The sequence below is a fragment of the Gracilinanus agilis genome, chromosome 2 (assembly GCF_016433145.1).
Source record: "Gracilinanus agilis isolate LMUSP501 chromosome 2, AgileGrace, whole genome shotgun sequence".
NCBI lineage: Eukaryota > Metazoa > Chordata > Mammalia > Didelphimorphia > Didelphidae > Gracilinanus > Gracilinanus agilis.
Window position 1 is genome coordinate 336,988,855 of NC_058131.1, and position 20,200 is coordinate 337,009,054.

Below are 20,200 nucleotides of genomic sequence, written 5' to 3' on the forward strand. Positions count from 1 at the left end.
AGAGAGAGAGAGAGAGAGAGAGAGAGAGAGAGAGAGAGAGAGAGAGAGAGAGAGAGAGAGATCATTAACCAAGGGCTTTTACTTAAAAAAAAAAAGAAAAGAAAAGAAAAGAAAAAAATGTACCGGAATCAAGCCCAAGAATGAGCTTTCTAAGGTCATATGTATACACAGAGTAGATAATCAACCACATTGTGTGATATGAAGATTTCCTTAAAGGACTACCAAATTCTCCACACCCCAAAAATCTCCCTCACCAGTGGCCTGGAACTTCAGCCATTAGAGATTCATTCCTTTACACTCAAGTATGGTCTTGCTGTCGCAGAGTCTCAGTTTTCCCCTTTATAAAAAGAGAATTTGAACTACCTATTTCACAGGGTTGCAGAGAGGAAAATGTCTCATAAACCTTAAAGTACTACCAAAATATGAGTTATTATTATTGATTGTCCTGAATGAACATTACTCTCTCTGGGGGATCATGATATGCTTAGTGACATTAAATAGGTAAATACTTTCTCATACAATTTACGAGGTCATATCTGCCTAGAAAATTGCTCACTTATATAGTGCTTTGGCCCAGTTAAGAGGTGAGGCATAAAGGCTATGAATCATGTCTCCCCTTATCAATATAAGAGCCTAGTTCCAGGCTCTATATACTGTAGGTCCTCAGCCAATGATTTAAACTGAGGGATCTGTAACCAGGTAGCCTGATATCTGGAAGTGTATGACCAGTGTCGTTTTCCTAGTCATGCTCTTTGAGGAGTAGCTACCGCCTTGGATTCACAAAGTCAGATGAGTGGGGCTCCTCACCTTAAAGGGTGTATCCAAGCTGTGAGATGTTGCCTGTGGTGGCCCCTGCAGGGCATAATCCATGGCAGCAATTTGGTCAATCTTGGCTATGACTAGAAACCAAAAAAAAGAGAAACATAGTTAGGATCTACCTCTTACTCACAACATTCTAGGGTGCTATGACTGACCTACAGATCCCACAGATTCACCCAGGGTTTAAATGATCCCTGTTGGATCAAAAGTGGCCAATGCATCATGAGTGTTCCATTCTCCCATTGTATATATTATCCCTGGAAACTTCATAGCATCATAGGCTGATTTGTGAGCTGTCTATCCTAGCTAGATACCTGCTCATCTAGGCCTAGTTGCTCAGGATATGATGGTTCTGTCTGAAGTAGTATGATGGATAAGAGTGTCCATTGACCACTTCTTTTTAGCAATAGTGAGGTACCAGGACCTTTAAACCTTCCCTGACTCCTCTTGGGGAAAATGGCCTCTTTTTCAGAACTGGAAACATTCCTTTCTTTCCCTTCAATGAAGGGTTGGGGACTATGGATATGGAATATTGTATGAATTGTTAAATATGGCTAATGTTCTCATAACTTTTGCCAAACATTTAATTTTTTTTATTCTTTTTCTTTTTAAATGTGTATATATTTATTTGTGTGCAATAAAGAAACAGAATAATACATAGAGACCTGGTCTTGAAGCCAAGAAGACCTAGGTTGGAGTCCTGCCTCTTACACATAAAGTCTTTGTGCCTCCAAACAAGTCACTTAAACTCTCTGATCTGAGTTTCAGAGAAGGTTCTGACCTGCACTGGCAGAGGAAGTTTCCTCATCTAGAAGTCCCCAATATCAATTGAAATCACAAGTCCAGTTCTTATCTCTATCATAGATTCATACATAGATCCTATAACACCTCATCTTTTGCAAGGACCTCCCCTCCTGCACAAACTTTCAAGAGATATTGTAATCAATGAGTTTCCAAGCAATAAGCTAGAGAACCTAGCCCATTATTAAGCCAAACATAAATAGGAAGAGAAATCAAGTGTGATTTAATTCCCAAATCCATTACAAATGAAGCTTGTTATCATGGTTTGTATTATCTGTGCTTCAATCTCCATTGAAATGGACAATTTGGAGCATGGCACCACAGCTTCCACTTCTCACACAATCTGAAAATGGTCTATAGTTACCAATTGGGATCCATACCTGGGAGAGTCTGAAGATAGGGTTGAAGGTGTGATGCAACTGATTTCTTGACTATCTCGCAGATCTAAGCAGTGTGAAATAGGTCATAGTCAGAAGTAGCTGTGAGGAAGTGTCAAGAGGACTGTTGTGGGAACTAAGAAGACTTGGGCTTCAATACTGCCTCTGGCAAACACTGGCTGTGTGACCCTGGGTAAGTTATACAACCTCCCAGTACTCCAGTATAATTTGAAGAGAAGGGGCCAGCCCACTTGAGTAAAGAGCCTTTCCTTATCTGGGAGTTCTCTATAAAAATGAAATCAAACAACCAGTCCTGATCATGGCAGTTGTAGATAATAGACTGTGAGGAGATCTTAGACACTTTAGGGTAATTGAGGCCCAGAGAGGGAAAGTAATTTACCCAAGTTCACAAAAAACTAGCATGTTAGCTGAATACATGAGGCTAGAACCCAAGTCTTTTGATTCCCTTTGCAGAATTCCTCCCACTACAACTTTGATCCATCCCTTTGCCTTCCTTAGTGGTATTTTCTGAGAGCAGTGTTGAGGCACAGTGATTAAAGTATTAGACCCCCTGGCCCAATGGGTAACATAAAGAATTCTAGCCTGAGCCTGCTCACATCCTTGCCCATACTGAGAAGCAACAGTGGAGAGGAGAGTACATGGCAACTGGATGAGTGGGGTCAAAGCTCTCTCAGGACACAGCATGGTACAGGGGAAAGAGCACGGACTCTGATGTCAGAAGGTCTAGGTTTAAATCCCACCTCTGACATTTGGACAACTTTGGGCAAGCCACATAACCAACCCTTGGGTAAGTCTTTTCATCTGTAAAATGAAAGCTTGGATTAAGTTGGTGTCTGAGGTCTCTTCCAGCTCCTATGACCTTGGCTCTTTACCATCTCATCCTGGTCACTGGTCATCCCAAAGCACAAGGACGGTAAGACAAAGAGCCCCTGTCCTTTCGACAAGGTGGGTTCCTAGAAACCACATAAATGGGACTGTCCTCGGGCAAAATAGAAGCAGGTAGGCAGCATCACAGATAGAGCACTGGATTGGGGAATACCTGAGTTCAGATCAAGCTACAGACACTTACTAATCATGTGACTCTGGGCAAGTCACTTCACCTCTGTCTGCCTCCATTTTCCTTATCTATAAAATGGGGACAACAATTTCATCTACTTCCCAAGGTTGTTGTGGGAACAAAATGATATTTGGGAGATAATATTTGTAAAGTACTTTACAAACCTAGAATTCTCTCCCTCCTTAATGCTGCCTCCTGGCTTCCTTCAAGTCCTAGCTAAACTTTCACCTTCCATAAGAACCTTTTCCTGATAGCTTTACATACTAATGCTTTCCCTCTGCTGATTATCTTTAATTTACCTTGTTTATGCCCAGTTACTTATATGCTGCCTTCCCCATTAGATTGTGAGTTTCTTGAGAGCAGGGACTGTCCTTGCCTTTCTCTGTATGCCCAGCACTTAAGCATAGTGCCTGGTGCATTTTGTTGTTCAGTCGTTCTTCCGTTGTGTCCAACTCTTCATCATCCCATTTGGGGTTTTCTTAGTAAAAATACTGTAATGGTTTGCCATTTCCTTCTCCTGCTCATTTTATAGATGAAGAAACTGAGGCAAATAGAGTAAAGTGACTTGCCCAGGGTCACAAAGCTAGAAAGTGTCTGAGATCAGATTTGAAATCATAAAAGATGAGTTTTCCTGAGTCCAGGCCTAAAATCCACTATGCCACCTAACTGTCTGATACATAATGGACACAATAAAAGATTGTTGACTTGTCATGGCATACCATATGAGAGAAGACTAAGAGCCTTTAAAGAGGGATTCCAACTCCTTCCCATGAATGTTCTAGGCTACAGAGGATCAAATAGAACAATAGTTCACCTTTCTTTAGCACTTTAACCGTTGTAAGGCATTTTCCTAACAATGCTGGGGGAAAGGTAGCATAAGCATGATTATTCCCATTCTATAGATGAGGAAAGTGAGGTTAATAATATATTTTTTACTTAGCCTTTTAAGGCTTTCAAAGAGTTCTCCTTAGGAGAAGACAAGGAGTATAATAGAAGAATTATTGCTTCCATGTGGCCTATGAGCAAATTGCAGCTAAGGGAAGTGAAATAACTTGCCCATCCTCATAAACTTTTAAGAAGAAAATGGAACTTTTCTCAGTTCTTCAGTCCTGTGCTCTCTCTACCACACCAGCTCAGTGGATAGAGTGCTGGGCTGAGAGTCAGGAAAATCTGAGTTTAAATACCACCACATATGCTCTATAACCCTGGACAAATCATTTACTCTCTGTCTCAGTTTCCTCAACTATAAATTGGGAATAATAGCACCTATCTCCCAGAGTTGTTGTGAGGCATTTTGCAAAGAGCTTTGCAAATCTCATAGCATCATATGAAGGCTAACTGCTTCCAAGGGACAAATGAAGGAGACAGAAGAAATCTTAGCACTCATTTACAATTATAGCGCCTAGGAATAAAATTCTGTAATTGCAATAATTGGTTATGGGAGAAAGGATTTGAAAGACACTAATTATGGTCCAAAGTTCTCATTTTCTATTACCTTCTCTTCCAAGATCTTTCTGAATTTGGATTCGATATGGTCATGGAAAAGATTCAGCAACCACCTGAGGAGATAAACACAAGGAAACCAAGTCAAGCACAAACCAGAAAGACCTACCATGGCTGGAGCTGCCTTTGGCATGAGGTGGGGGGGGGGAAACCTCTAACTATCCCCTAACTGTGACCAAGGTCTATTTGAAGGGAAAGGCATCTGGAAAGATAGAGCTAGTATTTTGGAAGGCATATGGTATCTCAAATGGAACCAGCACATTTATTCAGCATCCTCCAGTATACAGGAGTGGCAGCTGAATTAGGATGTAACACCTGGGGAGGAGTGCAAGGGGTCATAGTTCTACATGTGCAGGCCTGGGGATAAGATAAGAGGACACTAAAAATTAGGAAATATAAGCCAAGGACACCCACCTTTCCAACCCTGACAATCTCCTAAGTGGCATTTCCTTGGAAAAGTCCAAAGTGACTGTGAGATCCCAACCCTGTCTCAGACAAAAACCATGTCAGTTGCCATGATTCTAGCACTGAGCTACCTTGCTGCTCCCATTATGTTTTTTTTTCCGAGCAGGTGAAATACAAATTGATTTTCCAATGATCCAACTCTCACAAACCTTCAAGGAACACAATCCCGACTCTGTCAACTTGTAAAACTCATACTTCAGCAAAAATTTCCTCTTTAATACAGTCAACAAATGGTCATATAGTACTTGTATGAATACTTCAAATGAAGAAGGGATTCATCACCTCATCTGACAACTCATCTACTTTTGGACAGCTCTCAGGAAGTTTTCCCAAACATTTAAATCTCAATTTGTCTCCCTACAACTTCACAATCCTGGTTGTCCTCTTCTCCATTCTATCAATGTTCCTAAGATGTTATGCTCAAACTGAGCACGGTACTCTAAATATAATCTGATCAATGCAGAGTGTTATTGTTGTTCAGTCATATTAGTCTGACTCTTTGTGACCCTCCATTTGGAGTTTTCTTGGCAGAGATACTGGAGCAATTTCCCATTTCCTTCTCCAGCTAATTTTAAAGATGAGGAAACTGAGGCAAACAGGATCACACACCTAGTAAGTGTCTGAGGCTAGTTTTGAACTTAGGTCTTCCTGAATCTAGATCTGGCACTCTGTCCACTGCTCCACCTAGTTGTTCTCAAAGTATTTGTGCATTTGCTCTGTTAGCAAATGAGCAAAAGGAACTGTCATCCCCAAAAGATTTGCCTTTGTTAATGCAGTTAATTCATTTTCTTGGTTTTCGTGTCATATTATTAACTCACTCTGAGCTTCTAGTCTGTCAAAAACTACAGTTTTTTTAGAGAAACTATCATCCAGCAATGTCACTTCTATCTTGTACTCATGAGGTTGATTTTTTTAACCAAGTTTAACACTTTATATTTGTCTGCATTTCACCATATTAGATTTGGTTCAATATTCTACATTATTAAGACCTTTTTGCATTCTAACTCTATTATCTGGTGTCTTAGTCACTGATGTCATAGAGGACAGTCATGGTTGAAGCTTTGTGCCCTCATTAGAGAAAGAATTGTGAGGTGAATAGACCATGTTATTGTCCCAAAGGATGATTCTACAGGGTCTTAAGAGTTACCTACCGAATCCTTCCAGAAAAGTCGAGCTCAACTTCAGCAACATGAGTGCTACACTGTTTGTTGGTGACTGTTGGTCTCCCAGAACTATCACTGCTCAATCTCAGATCTACCGAAATGGAAATGTCTTTAACTTTCAGACTGAAGGAGCCCTTTATTTTCCTAGTAGAGGGGGGGAAAAAAGATGATTGGAATGATTCAAACAACTGGAGCCAAGGACAGTTCTGGTAAGAGAGGGAGTGTATTGTTGTGCATACCCATGTTCTGAGAACTGCTCAAGAATAGAAAATTCCTTTTTATAGCAAGATTTTGTCTCTAGGGCATGGAAATGACCCCTGGGTTTTCAAAGGCTGCATCAGTCAAGTGCTGGGATGACTTTTGGCAGAACTTACGAAGTTGGAAAAGCTTTGAGTGCAAGTCCAACAATGGCCTTTTGTCATTATTTGAGAGCCAGATTAAGTTTGGAGATGTTCATTGCCAGAGTTTCATCACCATGGGTTAAATTTTAGTATGACATTAGTAGAGGAGGGGTCCATTGCAATGATATCATACAGCACTGAAATATTGCCAGGGATACAACTAGAATGGACATTCTGGGACTTTGCCCAAGGCATCATCAAAGAGAGAGGATATGCTTTCTCTCTGCTGTAGACATGTCAGACAGTACAATGATGACTGATAAAGAGCTTTCATGAGGAAGAAGCATGAACCATGCCATGCTTGCTTCTGAACCACTTCCCCAAGCCACCCTACCCTTAAAGGGTCCCACAACCATGACGCCTCTGTCCTAGGATCACCTTTTCTCATTGCCATGTCAGGGCACCTGTACCTTGGGAACATTGATAGTGATGGATATGCTGGCCCTGCTCTAAGGATTCTGCTCTTCTCCATTCCTTGTCCCCCCAAGATGAATTTGATTGAAGCATCAAGAATTCCTAGCTATTGGTTGCTACAAAAAGATTCTTTATCAGACTGTTTCTCAATTTTTGTTTCAGAATATATAGTCATCATAAAATTTAGAGGCTCATGAGCTTCCCTACTTCACCAGCCCACCAAAATTCTTTCTATACTTCTCCTTGGCTTGGAAGTACCAAAGGTGTGTGTATGGGACAGAGGGAGGAGGGGAGAGAAGAACTGGTCTTGTTGGCATAGAAAGAGTCAGTAACTTAGGCTCTATTAATGAGTATTAGAAGGGTCTAAGGAACACCATTAATATGCCAGGCCTGAAGCAAAAGCCTAGAAGAATAAATGGCAAAAGGTAGGTAAGCTCCAGGGTCAGAAGGAAAATAAGATGGAAGAGAGAGGGACATGTTGAAAATCCATTTCATGGCTTTGCTGTGGGAACCTTGGGGCCCTACAGCCATAATGCCTCATCAGGCAAGATGGGACCTGCTCAGTAGTGCAATAACCACAGGAGATCATGGTGAGTATGAGCATTTTCAGAGCTGGGACCATGCAAAATGCTCAAGTGATCCTCCATGAGAAGATTAATTAGTATGGTATAGTAGAGTCTAGAGTCCAAGATTCTGGTCCAAGCTCTGCAGTTGTGTGATCTTGTATAATTGCTTCCTCTTTCTGTACCAATTTCCTTATCCATAAAATAAGCTAACTGAGCTTAAAGGTCACTTTCAATTCTGACATTCTGTTCTTGGGTCCCTTCCAGCTCTGACATTCTCTGCTCTATTTTCTAAGGTCCTTTCCAACTCTGACATCTAAGAATTCTATGACTTTGAATCTTCACCTCAGAGAATACAGGGTCATTAGAATAGAGAAAACCTTGTGAAAATAGAAGCTTGCCACCAAAGCCAACTTACACAAAAGACTTTCGTGCTTTTCCCTCTCCTTCCAGATGGATAAAGGCATTGAAGATAGATGCTCTTAGACCTTCACCAGGGATCGGTTCTAGTTTAGAGTTCTTTAGCTCAACACTTTGTATCTTAAGCCTAGAAAAGAAAAAATATACATTATCAAGCCAGAGGAAACTGAGGCACCTGGGAGGAGAGCTTAAGCAGAAATACCAGGATCTTGAATTAATATCTGGAGGCTTATTGTGATGAGTCCTAAAGGGGCTTTCCTTAAAGGGATACAGAGTATCAGTCAAGTCATATTTTAATAGCTTGCACAACATGTTAATAGCTCAAATTTTTTTCATAGCTTCAAGGGTTACAAAATGCTTTTCCTGCAACTCAAAATGAGGTGGTACTAGCATTATCATTCCCATTTAACAGATGGAAGAAGTGAGGCCAGGTGACGGGAATGTCCTGTCCAGGATGACATTGAGGGTCAGAACTAAGATTTAACCCCAGGTCACCTGAATCCAAGGCCAGTCCCCAGTCCATGATGACCTTCAACTATATTATCTGAGCACTTTTCATGTGCATCATTTTCTATTCCTTTGCCTACACTGTTAACTCTTTGAAATAAGGTCAGAATGGGAAGAAATGAGAAAAAAATAACTCAAATAACAAGAATGTGAACAGTTCACATTCCTATAGGACTCTAATACTACAAAAAATTTCCTTTGAAATTATAATCCCTTTGAGTCCCATTTCATTAACTCTGGTGAGGATAGGCCTATAATTGGTAGGAAAGATATGAGATGAATATTTCTTATAAAACCTTACATTTGTTGGTTTTTTTAAACCTATACCTTCTGTCTTAGAATCAACACTGAGTATCAGTTCCAAGGCAGAAGAGCTGTAAGGCTAGACAATTAAGGTTAAGGGATTTGGCCAGGGTCACAGATCTAAGAAGTTTCTGAGGTCAAATTTGAACTCAGAACCTCTTACCTCTAGGCTAGGCTCTCCATTCAGCCATCAGCTGCCCCTATTCAATTTTTTTAGATACCTCTAATCCCTCCTTAGCTACATCCTCTAAATCTCGATCTTGCCACAAGTAGAACTCCTCAAAATGAAGGTTTATACTCTTATTCACCAATAACTAAGGATGACATTGTTTTCCAGACTTCAACCTCTCTGAGTTGGGAATTAGTAACTCTGGAAAGAAGCATATTTCTAAAGCTTCCTCTGAATCCTATATTCAAACAGTGACTCCAGAAAGCTCCTACTCCAATAGGGCAGGTTCTTTAATTCTCCCTCAACTTAACCCCTGGGATTGTCTAATACCCCTCCCATAGGTCTATAGTCCATACCTCTAGATTCCAAACTTTCCATCTCACCTCTTGAATTCATACTCCCCGTTTCCTAAATGTTTTATCTTAAAATCCCCTTTCAAATCAGGCATAGTGATCTCCAACAGTTTCTTTTCCAAGGCAGACACTCCCTTTTCACCAGCTGGGGAGAAAGAGACAGAGATGAATGGTATAGACCATTGACGGGCAGGCCATATGTGGCCCCCTGAAATGTTCTATCTGGCTGCATGACATTATTCCTAATCTGACGAATCCAGTGAGTAGGATACAATACAATGAAACTTCCAAAGAGTTGCCTTAGAAACAGACTGACAGATGAGCATTTCCTTTCCTTTGGCCCCCCTCTTTAAAAAGTTTGCCCATCACTGGTATAGAAGGATGAGTAGAGGAGTAGTTATCAAGAGTTTTAAGTGCCAAATGGGAGTCTCTATTTGATTCTAGAAATAATAGGGAGTCATTGGAGTGTGTGTATAAGTGACATCTTTAGACCTAACCAAGTTTTAGGAAAATCACTTTTGTTAGCTATGTGCAGGATAGTTTAAAATCAGGACAGAGAAGGTAGGAGACTAATTAGGAAGCTACAAGAGTCTTCACAAGAGGTAATAAGGATCTGAACTCGTGTGGTCACTACATGAGTGGAGAGGAGAGGAGAGACTTGAGATGTTGTAGAACTTGATTATTTGATTAGATAAGTAGGATGAGTGAGAGTGAGGAGGTTACAAACCTAGGTGGGTTTGGAAGAAAGACATAAAGACTAGAGCTGGACATGTATAATATTCATATAGTCAGAGACTAGATATGTTAGAGATATATATGCATACACACACAAATATATACATACACAAATGTTTTTGTTTGGCCTTCAGTTTTGAAGAAGACCAATGACATCATGGGGTATTGTCTTGACTTGGATGTGATTTAGATTTAAAGGCAGAGTCATCAGCCTCACTCTCTTCCAGAATCATCAAAGACCAGTGGCAGAACAAGTCGGGATGACTGATGAAGTCCTGGGATACAGTGGATGACCTTGGCATTCTTTGATATCTGGCCAAGCTCTAAGTGTTCCACAGTACTTGCTTCCACCACTTTCCTGTTTTCATCTGCCCATTTCACCAGGGAAAGTCTTCAGATGCTTGGCATAGACATTGTTCTAAATCACTGATAGGTTTGAGGTCTTTCAATTACTCTCAACCAGGGCTGGATATATCTAGTTTCAGTCCAATATAGATAGGTAGACAAACAGACAGACGGGGTGGAGGGGGGGTGGAGAGAGAGAGATTGAGAGAGAGAGAAAGAGAGAGAAAGAGAGAAGGATGAATGGATGGATGGATGGATGGATAGATGGATGGATAGATAGACAGATAAATAGACAGACAGACAGATAGATAGACAGATAGATAGATATATAGATAGACAGACAGACAGACAGATAGATAAACAGACAGACAGACACAGACAGATTTTATCTCCCACCACCAGAAATAACTTTATATTTGCTTTGTATTTAATTATCTATGTACATATGATTTCCTTCCAGTGAAAGCTCCTTGAGGGCAGGTACTATTTCTCTTCTGTCTTTATACTTCTAACATGTAGAGTAATACTTTCAACAGAGTGAACACTAAATAAATGTTTGCTGTATTGAATTAAACTGAGGATTCAATTTGGATTTACCCTAGAGTTGAAAATGGAGTCTGAGGAGATAGAAAAGAAATTCTGAATCAATCAACCACCAACAATTATTTATTAGGTGTCTACATTTGCCAGGAACTGTGCTAGGTACTAGGGATGCAATGATAAAAATACAATAGTCCTTACCCTCAGGGAGTTTACATTCTATCAGGAATATATAGTAATGAGGATAGTACATAATGAGCCTGAAGGTCAGGAAACCTAGATTCTAGTCCAGGCTTTTCCAGTAACCAGCTATGTAGCCTTAACTTCTCTATGGTTCAGTTTTTCTCATCTTTAAAATGGGATTAAATCATGATACTTATACTATCATCCTCACATTTAGAAAGCTGTAAAGAGCCAAGAAAATGTGAGTCATTGTGACTGTTTTTAATACTATATATATGTATATATATATTTTTTATACTATATATATATATATATATACACATACATATATATAGTACTTTAAGATGGTTCTGAGCAAGGACACTTCATTCATCCTGAAAACAAGGGTGTGCTACCTCCCATAAGGAAGGAGGAAGGATAGGAGAGAGGGAAAAGGTTGAGGATATTCCATAATAGTGGTATTTATGGGGACTGGGCTCCAGGCCAGGTGCCAGCACATATAAGGGGCCAGGGGTTATCAGGAATCAGAAGAAATTCCATGTATGGAGCTACCAGGGCCTTTGGCTGTCTCCTTAAGCCCAGCCCAGGGGAGGGGGCAGAGGGACCTAGATTTTTCTCAATAAAATCCTATCCCCACTACTCCAGGAACTCCACTTCCCCCAGGCAAGGCCATATCTCCCTGCTAACCCCCCAAAAAGCTGTGCCTGAGATGAACAGAGCTTGAGTGACAAATTCTTTTGAACCCTGAACACAACAGTATGGGGGAGGTGTCCTCTGGTCTACCTCTTCCCTAGCCTATTGAACAAATTTCACCTCGTTCTCCTTCACCATTGGCATTGCTGTCCAATGAAGCTAATATTTAACTGCCTCCCAGCCTCCACCCTCCCTCATTTTGTATCCTAAAGCTATAGCCCAAAGTATTTTGTGCCTTTGACAATCTATATTCATATCAGCTCAAAGCTCTGGCCTAGAAGTCAGGGGAATCTGGGTTCTAACCCTGCTTTCGCCACTGACTCAGTATGTGACTTTGGACAAATTGTTTCCCTATTCTGAGGTCCAGTTTCCTCTTCTGTTAAAATAAGGCAATTAGACTACAATGATTTCTAATATCCCTTCAAGCTCTCATAGTCTGTGTTGTAAGATGGATCAGACAAATTGCTCATTGCTAGGACATTGCCCAACTATTGTCATGGGGCATTGCTTCTTCCTCTTCCTCTTCCTCTTCCTTCTCCTTCTTCTTCTTTCTCTCTGTCTCTCCCCTGAATCTTTTTTTTTCCTTTCCCTTCTCCTTGTTGTTCTTTTATTTCAACAAGTCTTCAGGAAGATTATTCCTGGATTTTGTACTCCTCTGGTTAGCTTCCTTCACGAAGCAGTTAATGACAGTAGCTAGCATTTATAGAGCCCTTTAAGGTCTGCAAAGTGCTTTACCTGTTATCTCATTGTATTCATCCAGGGTTCTATATGTAGCAGAGTGGCTTCCCTTGGGTAAGATTCCCTCCTCTGGGCTGTCAGCTCACAGATTATCAATCCTCATTTGACAGAAGGGGAAACTCAGAAAAGAGGAAGCCACCTATTAAAGATCCTAAAACTGAGAGTTGGAAGGGACTTCAGAGATGGCCTGGTCCAACCTTCTCATGTTACAGATGAGGAAACTGAGGACCTACTCGAGATAATTCAGCGAGTGGCTGAACTGGTATCCAAACCCAAGCCCTCTGACTCCAGGTAGATGTCTGTCTAATTTCTCACGCTCCCTTGCTAGAGTACGCTGAGTACAGTAGGGAAAGGCAGGGAACAAGCATTTACTACCAGCCTACCGTGTGCCAGGCACTGTGTTCCATGCTTTACAAATATTATCTCCCTGGATCTTCACCATGGCTCTGGGAATTTGGTGCTATTATCATCTCCAGGGTCACATAGATAGTAAGTACTTGAGACTAGATTTGAACTTAGGTCTTCACTACTACAGGTCTCTTCTCTGTTCCCATTGTGCCACCACATTATACTAAGTAAGGTACTAAATTAAGGCTGCACTGCCTGCAAAGTCACACATTGCTTAGATTCTCTCAATAAGTAGTCCAATGAATTAGTCTCAGAAATGTACAATATATTTCTATAGCAATCTAGTAGGGACATGTTTTATAACCCCCATTTTATAGATGAAGAAACTGAGGTTCTGAGAAGGCAAGTGACCTACTTTCATCTTAATCAAGTTTAATCTTAAACTAGTAAGTAGCAAAGCTCAGGCTAGAACCCAGGTCTTCTGATGCCAACTCTACCAAACTCCCTAAGAGTGGGTTAACTGCAAGTTAGATGTGAGAAGTCCTGAAAGACATCCCAGTTCCTTACCATAATTCAGGCCCTTCTGAGTGATCCTGGCCACGATTCCTGGATTGCTAGCACCAACCCTAGAACCCAGAACTTCCAAGAGCAGCAACAGAGATGCCAACACCCAGCTCTGGACCCTCATCATCACCTCAAGGTTCTTCCTTATGAAAAAGGGGTTCAGAGACTCTGCAGGTGTCTCCCTCAATGTAAGAGGAAGCAGGAGAGGACTCTCATTTATAGCAGGGTGGAGGAAGAATCTGTGAGAGGGAGGGCCTAATTGAATTGCTCTGGAAGTTTCAAGATTCTGAAATGAAAAGGAAAGGAGTGAGGGGAGGAGGAAGAGGGGGAAAAGGGAGGGAATAACAGGAAATTGTGTATGTTTGTGTGCATGTGTGTTTGTGCTTTGGGAGTTTACTTAGCACCTTGCTAGTTTGGCCAGAGGCTAGGTTTGCTTTGGCAAAAACATCACTCCCATAATTCTCCTGACTGAACAATTTCCCGTTAATAGCCAGGAGGGACGTTTGAGAACTAAGGAGTGAAATTCCAAACTTCCCTGTCAGTAGCAGAGACTGTCAGAGATCCAATCCAGAGTCCTGCTTCAGAATCAAAATTACAGAACCTCAAAGTTGGAAGGGACCTCAGAGGCCATCTGTTCTGACTGATTCCAGCAAGAACCTCATCAGCAGAATAACTAGCAAATGTGCCCCAAGCAGTCTTTGCCAGATGCCCTCCAGTTATGGGGAACTCATTTCTAAAAGTCTATGGTTGTCCATTGTGCTTAGATAGTTTTCATTTATAAGGGTTTTTTTTTGTTTCCATAAAATCTAAATCTACCTCTTCCTCCTTTCCCATCACCAAAAAATGGAAATAGTAACACTTAGCTCTCTGACTGGTATGAGGATCCAATGAGAAAATAGTACAGTGCTTTGCTAACCTTGTAGTACTAATGCTATTATTAGCCTTTATGTGTGCAAATATTATTTTTTTGGATCCCCAGAGTTAGGTGTTATTATTATCCCCATTTTACAGTTGAGGAAACTCAAGTAGATTAAGTGACTTGCCCAGGGTCACTCAACCATAAGGACTTGAAGCCCAATTTGAACCTTCCTTCTCTCCTCTATAACTACCCCTTACATCTCCCCAGCTGTGAATTGTGGTCAAACTCCACAAGTCTCATCCTTCTTCTTTATAAATTTCCTTCAAAATCCTTGAAGCAGATGAGCCAATCATTCCCAGTTCCTTCTATTTCTCATATGACAAGTATTCAAGGTGTTTCACCACTGTAGTTGTCTTCCTCTGGAAAACAGCAACAACAATAATAATAGCAACTAACATTTACATTGCTATTAAAACTAAGTTTTCAAAGTACTTTACATGGATTATCTTTCTTCTTTGATGCTCACAACTCTGTAAGTCATGTACTATTTTATCCTCATTTTGCAATCAAGAAAACTGAGGCTGAAAGAAATTCAATGACTTGTACAGGGTTACCTAAGTAGAAAGTGTCTGAGGAAGTTCTGAACTCAGGTTGTTTTTTTTTACTCAAAGTCCAGCATTCTGTGAACTTTGTCACCTAATTAAGTAAAAAATAATAGCATTATTGGAGACAGCCAGGTGGATCAGTGGATTTAGAGACAGTGTTCAAATCCAGCCTCAAAGATTTTCTAGCTGTGTGACTCTGGGCAAGTCACTTAACCCTCATTGCCTAGCCCTTACAACTCTTCTGCCTTGGAACAAATATACGATATTGATTCTAAAATGGAAGGAAGGGTTTTACATTTTAAAAAAATTAATAGCATTATTCTTCTTTAGACTTTTGACCTTTTGTTCCTCCATATGGATTTTGTTATGATTTTTTCTAGCTCTATAAAATACTATTTTGGTAATTTGGTACAACGTTGACTGAATACATTTATTTAGATACTATTGTAATTTTCATTACGTTGGCTCAAGCAGCTAATATTTTGCTGATTACTTATTTTTTCATTTCTTTGAAGTGTTTTGAAATTGTCAACCTGAAATAAAAAAGACTATATATAAAGTAATAACGAAGGTCTTTAATCAGGGCCAAGGAATTGCAGTTCTGTACAGCACCAAGAATGCAGAAGTGCCCACCCTGAAGTGGAAGGATGGGGGTTTAAATAAACTTCAACAGGGAGGAGTGGCTAACATTTTATGAGATCAAAAGCTTGAGATAAATTTAAAGTCTGATGAGATAAAAGGCTCTGAGCTGAGGTAAGTTTCCAGGATATCACAAGACCTGCTCCAACCATTGTTAGTTGGTCAGTGAGGTCAAGATAGCCTCTTCTGATAACTGCATTTAACAAGTTAGATTCATATTAAGGGCTAGGCAATTGAAGTTAAGTGACTTGCCCAGGATCACAGAGGTAAGACATGTCTAAGCCAGATTTGAACCCTGCCTCCAGGTCTGACTCTCTACCAACTGAGAACCACCTAACTGCCCCCATTAATATAGTTCTTGATCAACCTTCGTAGATATGCTCTCAAATATTTGATAGCTTCAGTAGTGATTTTAATAGAATTTTGTCTTTTAGATCTTCCTTCTGGGTTTTGTTGATTTTATATAGGAATGTTGATGATTTATGTAGACTTATAACTTGCAACTTTGCTGAAGTTATTTCAATTAAGTTTAATTGACTCTAGAGTTCTCTGCATACCATCATATCATCTGTAATAATAATAGCATTTTTATAGTACTTTATGGTTTGAGAAGCACTATGTGTTATCTTATTTGATTCTCACAAGAGTCCTGAGAGATAAATGGTATTATTATTTTCATTTTACCTATGAAGAAACCGAGGCAGATAGTAGTTGAGTGACTTGCCCAAGGTCACAAATTTATAACTCATCTGAGGCAAGATTTTGCCATTGACTCAGTTCCAAAACCACTCAACTGTATTATTGTTTTGATCACATTTCTTCATCTTGTACATAAAAATAAAACATTTATTTCAAATTCTTTACTAAAACCCAGCTAAGTACTATCCAACCTGCAATAGAATAAGAGAACTTTCTTGTGGTTATCCAGTCTTACTTGCAAACCTTTAGTGAGAAGGTAACATCCATTAACTGCCAAGGGCACTCATTCCACTTCAGGGCAGATCTCATTATTCTCAGGTTTTTCTTTTTATCTATAATTTCCTTCCCTGGCATTATCCCTCAACTTTTACTCAAAGGTTGGGTCTCCAGAGACACCAGTACTTGGAGTTTAAGGTATACTGTGTATCCACATTCTAGCTCATGAGTTTCCATCTCTCATTTCCTAAAAACTTCTTTCTCAGCCAGACTTCTTGAAAAAGGACCACTTCCTCTTCTCTTACTATTTTCTTAATCTCAATCTGTCTTCCAAACATCACTCACCTAGATGGAATACTATTGTGTTCAAAGGAATAATGAACTGAAGGAATTCCATGTGAACTGGAAAGACCTCCAGGAACTGATGCGGAGTAAAAGGAGCAGAACCAGGAGAACATTATACACAAAGGCTGATACATTGTGGTACAATCTAAGGGACTTCTCTACTAGCTGCAATGCAATGATTCAGGACGACTCAGAGGGGCTTATGAAAAAGAACACTATCCACATTCAGAGGAAGAACTCTGGGAGTGAAAACACAGAAGAAAAACAATTGTGTTATCACATGGGTCAATGGGGAAATGATTAGAGATATTGACTCTAAAGATCACCCTGGTGCAAATATCAATGGTATGGAAATAGGTCTTGATCAATGACACATGTAAAACCCAATGGAATTGTGCGTTGGCTATGGGAAGGGGTGGGAGGAGAGGAGGGAAAGAACATGAATCTTGTAACCATGGAAACATATCCTAAATTTATTAATTAAATAAAAATTTCAAATATAAAAAAAACCATCATTCGCCTAAAACTTTTCTCTTCAAAACTACCAATGATCTTTTCATTGCCAAATTTGATGACCTCTTGTCAAGTCCTCATCTATCTTGACCTTCTCTGTAGCATTTGACCCTACTGCTGTCCATCCTCTCTTCATGGATAGATACTCTTTTATTTTTTTGGGGGGCTTCCCTGACATTGGTTCTTCTCCTATCTGACTTCTGTCTGACTTCTCTTCAGTTTCTTTTCACTGATTCATCAACCATATCATTCCCACACACTGGATACTCCCCACCAAGGCTCTCACCTCTTCTCTTTGTCTATCTATCTTTCTTTGTCTATCTCTCTGTTGGTATGTCTATCTCTTTGTCTCTGTCTCCCTTTCTCTTTCGAATGTCTGCTCTCACATTTTCTGGACTCCACACAATAAGGGATATCTTTCAGGAAATGTACAAACAGAAAAAGTGGATAGTTAATTGAAATAGTAAAGAATGATATGTGTAGGAATCATTCAGGAACTACCTCCCTGGTTCCAGACAAAATAAGGTTGAAAGCTGATCTATCAGAGCTTAGGTACCCAGGGGTGGGAACTGAGTTTGTAGATGCAAAAAGATGAAGGTGTAGGAGTGCAGGGGTCCCTGAGAGAAAATGGCCAGGAAGATCTATGTTCAAAGTTGGCCTCAGACATTTATTGGAAATTGTAATGCAGGATTGATGCAAGATCTCTCTGGTGGTACCAGTAAGTCTTCTGGGCCAGGGAGCTTACTACTACAGTATTTGTTGATTTGAGACAGCCAGGGATGCATGAACCTGAGCTGAGATGCCCAGTCAGTCTCCCTGCTGTTTGTAGGCGCCTTTAAGGTTGGGAGTGAGGAGCCCCTCCCTGCTGGTGAGAAAATAGAAACCAATAGGAAGTGAACCAGTCTCACTTCCTGAATAAAATGGATGCCTGGTCTAACCCCCTCTGGAGATAAGTGGTAGCTATTCTCCTTATTCTCAGCCCCTTAGCCCTGGTTGATGTTATAAATCAACTATGGTAACTCTCAGAATCAGGCAAGGGGTTTATTTAAAACATGGGGTAAACTGAGGGAAGAGGGTTAGGGTCCTTGGAGAAGCTGTTCCTATGGGTGAGTGGCCAGTGCTGGCAGAGGGCCTCAGAAGGTAGGATCAGGCTGAGGGAACCAGCCCCTCAGCCAGGGATAAATTCCACTGCCCTGATGTAGAGTGGTCTACCAGTTTGACAAAAGAGGGTAATGATTTGGTTTAGGGGTGTCCTGGCTAGCCTAACTTAACTAATTCCTTCCCATGTTCCACAACCCACCAACCATACCTCCCGGGGCCCCAAGGGGAAATCCAGGGGGTAGCTGGATGTCTGAGTGAGGTCAAGGAAATCAGAACCCCCAGGTTGGTTCTCCAGGAGTATTTATATTCCCAGCTCCAACAATCAGGTCTTGAGACAGGCCCTTGCTGGGACAAAGTTCCATTCCCCTAACTGCCAGGATTGCCGAGGGTGGTTTTTGCAAATGCAAGAGATCTTGCATCAATGCTCCATTACAATTTGTGACCTTTGACAAGTCACATCCTCTTTGAGTCTCAGTTTCTTCTTGTTTCAACTTATGGAGGTTAATGGTCTTTTCAGTCCCTTCCAGCTCTAAATCTAGGATATTATGATGCTCTAAAGACAATTGATCAGGGGTGTCTGGATCAACCCCCCAACTTCCCCCAAATGCAAAGCTTAGCTATAATCTTTATTAAGAAAAACAAGCAGTAGTCAGTAGTCTGATAGCCTTTCAGAGGAAATTGGCTCTGAATATGGACCAAACTGCCATTCTTCTGCATTTTCCTGGTATTTACTTGGCATTATAGTGACCAACTGCCTCCAAGGCTACATTGAATGAACCCTCTGGTGGACTAGGTAGGACAGGGTTTTATCTTACTAGTTCTATAGAGGTACAGAGCAGCTCTGGAATTTATTCCATGCAGCATAATCAATGTGGCAAAACCAGAACTTGAATCCATTACTGTTACCTGCTAGGTATGTACCCTTTCCACCAGAATCAGTCTCAGGTAGTAGAAAGAGAACAGGTTTTAGAGTCAAGAAACCTAGGTTTGTATCCTACTTCTGATCCTGGCTCACTACATGACTATGGGCAAGTTACTTCATCTGTATGACTTAGTTTTGTGGAGCATGGTGGATAGCATTAGGCTTGGAGCCAGGAAGAGCTGGGTTAAAATTCTACTTCACATTTTACTAGCTGTGTGACTTAAGCTCTCTTAGACTCAGTTTCTTCATCTGTAAAATGAGAGGGTGGGACTAGATGTCCTCTAAAGTCCCTTCCAGTTTTAAGTCTATATCCAGGATGGTTTTAAGGAAAGTATTTCATAAACCTTACAGCTAAAGAAATGGGAGCTTGCTATAATTTTTAAATAGCATCATTTCCATTGATTGTGCCTCCAGCTCAAGACTCAGCAACTTATTCAATTCTCAGGGTCATTCACCTATTCAATAATTCCCATCATGATCAAATAGGCAGCTAGATGGCACTGTGAATAGTGCCATACCTGGAATCAGGAAGACTTGCATTCAAATTTGGCCTTAGGCACTTGCTAGCTGTGTAACCCTGGGCAAGTTTCTTAACCCTGTTTGCTTCAGTTTCCTCATCTGTGAAATAAGCTGGAGAAAGAAATGGCAAACCACTCTAGTATCTTTGCCAAGAAAACCCCCAAAAGACTCAGACTCTACTGGAAAATGACTAAGCAACAAGATCATAGTCAAATAGAAAGTCTAAAAATAGGTTAAGAAGGATCAAAATATTGGAGGCTGGAAGGGACCTAAGATGTCTAATCCAAACTGATTTCATTC

The 20,200-nt window shown here is 40.5% G+C and overlaps 1 protein-coding gene across 1 annotated transcript in view; it reads right to left on the bottom strand.

Annotated features, from left to right (window-relative positions):
• Positions 1-13,609, bottom strand: part of LOC123237403 (lipopolysaccharide-binding protein-like) — a 36,239-nt gene extending 22,630 nt beyond the window's left edge. Inside the window, exons 1-7 of the mRNA XM_044664300.1 lie at positions 13,486-13,609; positions 9,367-9,481; positions 8,003-8,131; positions 6,195-6,350; positions 4,571-4,634; positions 2,001-2,064; positions 808-899 (exon numbers count right to left, since the gene is read on the bottom strand). Coding sequence (XP_044520235.1) covers positions 808-899; positions 2,001-2,064; positions 4,571-4,634; positions 6,195-6,350; positions 8,003-8,131; positions 9,367-9,481; positions 13,486-13,609 — 744 coding nt within the window. The remainder of the gene's footprint in view (positions 1-807; positions 900-2,000; positions 2,065-4,570; positions 4,635-6,194; positions 6,351-8,002; positions 8,132-9,366; positions 9,482-13,485) is intronic.
• Positions 13,610-20,200: the final 6,591 nt, after the last annotated feature.